General features: G+C 29.3%; 1 protein-coding gene across 1 annotated transcript; it reads right to left on the bottom strand.

Moving 5' to 3' along the window:
- Window positions 1–4,484: 4,484 nt before the first annotated feature.
- On the bottom strand, window positions 4,485–5,120 carry LOC115702196 (late embryogenesis abundant protein At1g64065-like). Its single transcript, XM_030629646.2, has one exon. It carries the CDS (start codon window positions 5,118–5,120, stop codon window positions 4,485–4,487), a length of 636 nt encoding a protein of 211 aa, XP_030485506.2.
- Window positions 5,121–9,863: the final 4,743 nt, after the last annotated feature.

The following is a 9,863-nucleotide window of genomic DNA, read 5'->3' as shown; positions in this document are numbered from 1 at the left end:
GGAAATGTAACTTACTCATGGTTTGAAGCCTTTTTATCTACTTGGAGGGTAACATCAATGGATTTTCTACCAACCTTTCTTCAAAGATTTGAGAGTAAATACAAAAAAAATCTACTCTGGTTCTTTAGAAATGAAAGTGGCTAAAAGATTTCCGTGAAAGGTTGAACCTCTTTTATAGGCATCTATAAACAAAAGTTAATTCATTTAATATTCAAAATTTGGGTTGTCCCCCCAATAGTGAACGTTAAGTACTCATTATGAAGTACAAACGTCACGCATGCGGTATCACTCAATTGTCAGTGCATGAGTTGAGGTACAGCTTTCAAGAGGCATTTAATGCCCCAGACACTGAAGAGACTCTCAATCAAGTCACATCGAATCAACTTCAACAACCAAGATACACGTCACCCATTCGGATAGCTTCCTAGCTGAATAAAGTTCACGTACGATCAGAAAGGTCCCGTGCAGACTTGAGGGGTAAAGGTTATCTTAATTTTTACACTATGACCTGACACCTAACTGGACGACACATGTCATTCATTTTTGAACATGGGTGGATGGTTTTACTCCTAGCAGCCAATAAATATTAATATAAAGATCCAAGTTATACGTCCATAGCAGGATGTCAGAGTAGAGTCATTCTTGAACATTTGACCATCTCGATCGTGTGATAAACTCGCATGTACCAGCTAGGAAATGTGAATTGGAAATTTCAGAAGTGATCGATACTATCTCCAAATTTGCATGTCGCGAAGCAATCTTTACTTTTGCGAGATTAATTTGTACTTTCAGAGAATAAAGTCAATCAACCTAGATTTCCCAATTTCCTCATTGTAATTATAAAAACACGTTAATTTCCTATTTTATCTTTTATATATTAAGGGAAACAATTCTTATGTAAGTAGCCCCTATGAATACTGGTCTTATTTCCCTATTCAAGGACACAAAATTAATTAAGAATCACTGTCGTTGGCTAAAAGCGGGGTCGACAGACTAAAAACCATGTTATCTTTTCATTTCTACATATTTAATAATTTTTTTTATATTTAAGCACTAGTTTTAATTAAATAATTATATCTAAATAATTATTAAATAAAAACACAATTTAAATGTTATTTATTAATTATGACAACAAAATATCTTAATTAATAATTAACTCTTTATTCTCTATTTATTCTAAAATTCAACAACTTTGTGGAAAATTCCTAAAATTGATAAAATTAATAATGTGAATTTTAAATGAATCAATTATAGTAACCTACTATTAAGCATTATCGTAGATATTGCGGGAATCGTGAGCTTATAAAATCAATGTCCTAATAAGTAGATCTGAAATTTTTAGAAAAAATCTAACTTATTAATTCCTCATGACTCAATATAGACCCAGAATCACACTCCTAATTTCATAGAATACTCTTTATACATAATCTAGATACGCTATAAATTATTCATTATTTCTATCATATCAATCAATGACTCTCTATAGATTGCCTATAATTAAAAGGGATTAAAGTTACCATTTTATTCTTAAAACATTAAGTTCATATAATGATATTTTAGTAAACTAATTTAAATTTGAAATGAGCGCTCTGTCATTAAATGCTTCAACCAAGCTCAAAGGAAATTATTGTTTTACTTAAACATAATAGAAGTCATAGATGTCCATATCTATTACTGACACTCCCACAATTATGCTACTGAGTTCCTAAAATACAAGTATAGGCTAGTCTGTAGGGTAATCTAGTAACGAACAAGTCAAAGAACTCAAATAACATAATTAACTCAAAGCTTAATTATGTCAGGATTCATATCAAATTGATTTATAATATACTAAGTGATATTATTGGCTAAGAATAGATATAACGATAGATTATGATATATGTTCTACTGTCAATATCAGTCAAATTCGATATAAAACTTTTTATCTGATTCAAATAATTTTATTGTACTGATAAATCTCATGACTTGAATATTTGAATCATATAATCACACTTATTTTCCAATATTATGATGATATCATAATAATTGTGAATAATTATATGTTCTGAATTTAATAGAATTTAAATATTAAACATATAATTAGGTAAAAAGAAATTAATGTGTGAATCAAGTAATTGACAAAGTTATAAAAGATTTTCTATTTTTCTTACTGAATAAGTAATGACATTACATTGAATACTTATATTTAGGACAAAAAACCTAACAACAACTTCCTACGTACACTCATAAAGAAAACAAACGCATGGTGAGTTGTTTTTCACTTGATTCTCGCAAATAGGGCAAAGGTCATCAGTACGGAGACCATGATGAGACAAATTAATTTTAGTAAAAATCCATCTTGAAGAAGCTTTCCAAATAAACATCTTCACCTTATGTGGAATATTGAGGCCTCATAATTTCTTCCACCAACCAAAAAAACTATTAGAAGTGAAAGTATGTCCCAAATCAAGTTGACAAACAACCAATAACCATTACCCACTTTTAACTGTGTATACAACCTCGAATTTTCAAATTTTAACTGAGCTTGTCAATAGTAGGTATAAAAAGGCCATGAAATAAAAAGAATTATTGAAACCTCATTAGGTAAATAAAAAAAATTATGTACAAAATTGCCAGCCCATTTACTTGTGTCCATTTTGAGAGAAGAAACCACACTATCAACTCCCATGAAAGGAGAAGATGCACTAAAGACACCTAAGGCAACTGTATCCTATTGGAAAAATATAATCAGTGTATCTTTACTGTTTCTAACTTGCCAAATAGACCCTAATCAAAGAGCACTTTAATCCCATCAATTATTCATACAAGCAAAAGAGTTTGAGAACCAAGTTGTTGATGCTTTAGCCAATTGGGCTATAGCTACAAAGGTTAACAACGCTGATTTGTTAAGAGAAATGCCCCTTTGTGGTTACAAATTTGGCTTGGTTTTAATTAAAAAAGGTTCTACTTATCAAAAAAAAAAAGAGACATGATTAAAAGACTTAGAAGGATGATAAGTACATCAAATTATTTAGTTATACGCGTGTGTCCCTAATTCAAATTCGTTTCTTCTTTTTATATGACTATTCAATTCATTGCCAATAAAAAATTAGGTTTATACCTTACATCTTTTTGACTATTATAATTTTCTCCCTTTTAGACTTTAGGAGGACATATTAGGGAAAGTGCACTTCCTTTGAATTCCTTGTTAATGTTTCTCTAAAAAAAAAATTCCTCCCTATTGTCATATCATGTGTATAATATGATTAAAGAATGTCATAGTTTTCCTTTTTCACATTCTCACTTAAAAAAATCAAACACAAAATAGAAATGACAATATTTTACCTTCAAACCATTTACTTGTAAGTATTCACCCGTATAAATAGCATATTACCATTTAAATAAATGTTTAAAGTAGTGTAGTGTACACTACCTATTCCCTACATAATTAACCCGATCATATATATTTATATTATTTTAATTTGTTTATAGTTACAGTTAAACATAAATGATACATTCAGTTTTAATTTACATATTATACTAATTTTTAAATAATTTTATAAGCATAATTAAGAATAATTAGTAGTATACAGTTACTTTAGATTTGGTAGCTAGGGTTAGCCTTGGATTTTATGCTGCCAAAATAATAATAAAATAGTATGAGTTTTGCTATTGAAAATTAATAATGCTTAACACTTTTTATAGGTGATGCTTTATGATTAGTTAACGATATTCTCTAAAAATTATCATTTTAAATTATATGTACTCTAATACCTAATTATATAGGTATCACACCAATATTACCTTTTAGCATTTATTGGAGACCATATATCCACTACCTACCTATTTATTCTGATCTCTACCAAGAAAATAATGAGATACCATTTTTTTTTCTTGCATTTTCTTTTTCAAAATTTTATTAAAATAACATTAATTGAACTCTAAATTATAAATTATACATCACTTTTTATAAGTGTTGAAGAATTATAGAATAACCACTATAAACGAATATGTTTGATTAATTAACTCTTCAATAATTTTTTTCTTTCACCGGCCTACTGCAATATTTTCAACAAAATTATCAAAATGATTTCTTACAAGGATCAAATATAGAAATAATTGACTGTAATTGTATTTTCAAGTGAAAGTCGTTATTGAATGTTAAAAAAAAAAATTCAACTGATTATCAATTTATCATTATTTTCCCAATCTTTATAAATTGAAAAAAAATTGCAAATAGCAATGAATATTAAGATGCTCTAATTATTTGAATCAATGCTTAAAATTATTATAGAACCTGATCTGGAACTATTTAATAAGAAAGAGAGAATACATTACTGGATGAACACGATATGATCATTAATTAATAATATAACTGAGCACAAGACTCTTACACTTGTTGAAACCATCAAAATTTAAACTCACTGATGAGTAAAAAAAAATACAATAAGTATATATATTAAGTAATATATAATTATGCATTTTCAAAAAATATAATTATAGTTCTATTGGCAATTTATATCTTGGACAACTTTTTTGTCCAAATTAATTGTGAAACTACAATTCATCTCAGAAGATCTATTTCTCTTGATCAACTCCATGAAGTGAAATGTCCCATTTATCTTGGCCTTACTAGTCAAAGTTAAAAACCCCGATTCAATATCATCATCCAAAATCAAATTTTTTGTCCCAATCTCAGCTGTGAATTGAATCTTCTTAGTTGACCGAGGTTTGACTTTTCCTTCCTCAACTAACACATCACCATCGGCCAAAGCAAGATGAGTTCCCCTGTAAAAGAATCCAACTTGGGTCTTTTCGAAATCGAAATGGCCAAAGTTGGTGTTCTTTATGCCAATTTCAGCTTCAAATTTCATATCAATGACATTATTTGAGCTACTCTTAGTAGTGAGCTCATCAATGGTCATTGATCGAATTCGAAACTTGGGAGTGTGGACATGGAAGATTGTTGTTGTAAACACCAAAACTACAACGGTAAAGAGCAGTACGATTATGGTTGCGATGCATAATCGTTTCATACCTCTCTTTTGGTGTGACTCCTTGGAATTTGACTCATCCATTGAGGCTGTTTCGACGTCGTCGTTTTGAGCTGGATGAACTTGTTCAGTATTATTCCTTGACATATTTGCATGGACGTACTATATATATAATCTCTCTCTTTTGCAAATACAAAGAAATAATCTAAACAAAACTACTATAGTCTAGCTTTATGATTTTTGTTGAGAATTAATTTGGTGACACTAGCAATGGATTTAGCTATATTTATAGTCAAATTGGAATATGGGGGAGTAATATAATAATATTGTTATATTATGCCAAAATTTTCAAAGCGTGGAAATTAAAATGTATTATATTTTGCATAGGGTGACTTGGCGAGATACTCATCCTAGGATTTGGACCAAAGACTAGTCAACTTGTATTGATTGAGCGTATATATATAACGTAGATATTATTCAACTTGATTTCCATTGTGATATTATAACATGAAATTTAAATTAATTAGTAATTACTGTGAGCAACTGCTAATTAATACTTAATAATTACAGTTATATATATATATATACAATATTAATTTAACATCAATTATTACAATAAGTTCAACCTAATAGATAACCTACTTACTTTTTTTTCCTTACATTGGGGCTAATCTTATACATAAAGCTTACATTTAAAATTTACAGAAAAAATATGTATGATTAATATATGTTTTATTTATAAAAGGAAAAACAAATATTAATAATTAATTTGTTAATTATGTATTGACATCATTTGCATTAACAAATATATAGTTAGTAATACTAATCACAAATAGTTGGTTGACATGATTTCCAAACCAAGATATTAAAGGAAAATGAAATGTGGTCCTAGTCCAGTTAATCAGTGACTCTACACTTCTCTTGAGATCACAAATTTGAATTTTTCTTCCTGAATATCGAAAAAAAAATAATAATGAAACGTTTTTTTTAATTAAAATACAGAATACAGATTATTGTTTTTCCACTATATTACACAGGTGCTTGCTTAATTTTTACTATCTTTATTTTCTTAGAGGGTGCTTATAACACCATAACAAAATCATGATCCACGAGAATTTTGTATTGTGTTTTCCATCGTTTTCAAATAGTTGGTATTGTTTTGAGAAAATAATTTTTAAAAACAAAAACTTTTAAGGCTATTTTTCTTTGATAATCATCATTTTTTTTTCAAGTTACTTATTTCATAATTATAACAAACTTTTAAAATATTTATCTTTCTTTGAATATATTTATTATTATTTTATTGATCAAGTTTTTTCAAAATAAAAATCTAAAAAAATTAAAAAGGATTAACAAATTTTTTTCAAAGAAAAAAAAAGTAGAAAAATTTCTGTTCTTGTATTTTAAAAACAAAAAACCAGAAAGGTGCCGTTTGGTAATACTTTTGTTTTTTAATTTTTTAATCACAAAATGAAAGTAAAATTTTTGTTTTTAAAAAATTTATTTTTGAAAAACAAAAATGCGTTCTGTAACCACTTTTGTTTTTCAATTTTAAAAATAGAAAACAAAAATGTGTTCTGTAAAGTTCATTTTTATTTTTATTTTTTGATTTTATTTAAGTCGGGTCTAGGTCCAGAGTCGGATTCGAGTTCAAGTCAAAAGCCGGGTTCAACGCCAGGACCGTTGGGAGGGGATTTGGGTTCGGGTCTGGTCGTAATCCAAAAGATTGATTAAGAAAAAAAAACTGTTTAAAAAAATATTGAAAGTGATTTTTTTTGTTTTTAAAATTTTAATTTCTAATAATTATAAAATTGAAAAGTAAAAACAGTTTTATAGAACATGTTTTTGAAAAATATTTTCACTTTTCTACTTTTAAAAACAAAAAACTGATTAAAAAAGTGTTACCAAACGGTACCAATACAAAATGATCCTTAATTATTTCTTTTTAAGTATATTGTGGTTTGGTGGAATGAAATGGTAATTGTAATGGTAATAGCAATGTAATGAATAAGAATTGTAATAGGCATTAATTGCTATGATTAATTTGTTATTGGAATGAATATTAGAATAGATAGTAAATTGATAAAATTATCCTTACTTTAGTAAGAAAAAAATAATGGTAAAATAGTCATTGTAAGTAATTGTAATGAGGTATAGGAGTGTAATCACTTTTCATACAACTAGCGTAATAGTAATTACACTAGAATATCATTACAAGAGTTTAATTAAGGGCAAACCAAATATTGTAGGAAGATTCTATTACAACAAACTAAAGATGCTATTAATTCTGTCTTTCTATTTTTACTGCGGAGGTGGTCCAAAGGAAGACCCAAAAGAAAATAGGCATATGCAAATCCTTAAAAACAGAACACTGTGTCATTATTTTGTTAGACTTGTTGGAAAAGGATGTATACTTGTAAATTCACATTCAATGTATATGGAATAAAACAATGTACAACATATGATTTTTCGCAACAATATTTCTAAGTAGAATCTCTATGGGCTTGACTAATAATTTTGACTGATCAGAATATTCCACAATTAAGTATTAGTCCAAAGCTTTCATATAGATATATGTATTTTCACATAATATAGTGTTGAATGGAAAATTGAAAATCTAATAGAGCAATTTTTAAAGACACTTTGATGGCGTTTGACAATTTTTTTTTTTTTCAAAATTGTGTTTTTAGAAATAAGAACAAAAAATAATTTTTAAAGTTTTCAAAATACAAATGGTATTTGGTTGATTTATTTTTTTAAGAAAATAAATTATTTTAATTTATTTTTTAAAAAACAATCTAATACTTTGAGATTCTGATATGAACAAGACACGACTTGGATCTAGACTCAAATTCGGACCCAGACCCAAACCTTAACACTCGACCCGACCCGGCCTCGGACATGGACTCAGACCCATACCTCGGCCCCTAACCCCATCTATGGCTTCGACACTGGCCTAGAACTTGGATTCAAACTTTGGCCTCAGACCTAGACCCGTACCCCAACTACAGACCTAGACCAGGACCCGTACCCCGACCCCAAACCCAGCTCTCGGTCCCAAAACAAAATCCCGGACCTCGGACCCATAACAAAATCCCAAACCTCGGACCCAAAACAAAATCCCAGACCCAGACCTAGACATGAACCCTGGCCTCGACCACGGACCTTGATGAGAGAGAAAGAGGTGAGAGAAAAAATGAGGAGAGAGAAAGTTGTGAGAAAGAATTTCAGGAGGGAGAAAGTGATGAGAGAGAAAGTAATATAAAAAATGATGAGAGAAAGTGGTGAGAGAGAAAATGAAGAGAGAAAAAGTGATGAGGGAGAAACTAATGTGAAAAACGATTAGAGAGAAAATAATGTGAGACAATGATAAGAGAATTAAATGACATAAGATATAGTCGATAAAAAAAAATATTGATAAAAAGATAATTGTGTTATTAAAATAGAAAATAACATTTTGTTGTTCTCACAATTCTTATTTTTTGAAAACTGTTTTTAAAAAAATATTGTCCAATGCGACTAATTGTTCTCAAAATATAATTTTTTTTAGTCATGATGGCAAACATATATTTAGATATTTGGTATTATGTTTATTTTTCAATATTTAAAATTAGGTTTTCAAAAATAAGAAAAAATAAATTTATAGTTTGTAAAATATAAGGCGTGTTTGGTTAATTTTTTGTAAACATTATTTTTGGATTTTTTTTACTAAAATAAATAAATAAAACTTCATTATTCCATATCTCGACGTGAACCCAATCTCACCTGGACCCCAGCATAGACTCCGAATGAGCCAAAAATTTTGGAGCATTGGGATAGGGGCTGTATTTGCAATGTGTGAGAGAACCCCTCAATGTTGTGACCTTGCAATTAAAGATCAATATGGTGCCTTATATCAGAAGTCTATGTGACATTGTGATGGTCAGGCGACATGTTCTGTTGATGATTACGACGGTACAAGATGGAGATCTAGCGACATAAGGTGGTTTCGCTAGAGGGAAGGCCATGAGTACTATTGTCATTGGTTTTAGGGGAGAATTGTTGGGGTATCAACCCAAGTCCAACATCTAAAGAATAGGAAAGAGTTGCCTTGAATATAAGTGTTCCACATACTCCATTAGTACGAAGGTTTTTGGAAAAGTGTCCAAAAACAAAATCATGAGGATTTAGGCCCAAAGCCAACAATATCATAATAATGTGGGAGTTAAGGTGAGGTGGCAGCCCAACCAGGTCGAAAAATAAGGCCCAATAGCCACAGACCCAAACATAGACCTGGACTTCAAACCCTAGGCCAGAACTTGACTCCAGTCTAATCTGAGTCTGGGATCGGTGCTTAGTCTAGGTCTGGGGTCTCGGTCCTAGTCTGAGGTCCAAGCTAGGGTTAAGGTTCGGGTCTAGGTTAGTGCCAAATTTGGGTCCTATAGTCCAGGTTGGGGTGAAAGTCCACATATTGATTAAGAAAAAAAAATTAAATTTTTTAAAGTGATTTTTTTTTCAAAATTTTGGTTCACAATTAAAAAAATTTAGAAGTGAAAATAGTTTTATAAAATATATTTTTGGAAAATATTTTTACTTTTCTAATAAAAAATAATAAAAAAAAATTATTAAAAAAGTGTTACAAAGTGCACCTTAAACATCTCATTTATTTTTACAACACTATTGTATACCAATTATTTTTAAGAGCTTTTAGCGACTAAACTCTCCAAGTATTATTTCACTTATACTTAATTAATCTTCCAAGCTTAAATTTTGGTGGTAAATCTGAACTACTAAATCGTTACCAAATTTAAGGTGTCATTCATTTACCATAGTTAACTGTCAACATGGACTACTTACGTGTACACTCTTATACATGTGTCACATTCATATTAGTAAACCTAATATTATTAT

This window comes from Cannabis sativa, chromosome 5 (genome assembly GCF_029168945.1).
Source record: "Cannabis sativa cultivar Pink pepper isolate KNU-18-1 chromosome 5, ASM2916894v1, whole genome shotgun sequence".
NCBI classification, from domain to species: Eukaryota; Viridiplantae; Streptophyta; class Magnoliopsida; order Rosales; family Cannabaceae; genus Cannabis; species Cannabis sativa.
This window is presented reverse-complemented; position numbering and strand designations above follow the sequence as displayed.

Coding starts and splice junctions, on each gene's coding strand:
- LOC115702196 (XM_030629646.2), bottom strand. CDS start 5,120: ATGTCAAGGAATAATACTGAACAAGTTCATCCAGCTCAAAACGACGAC.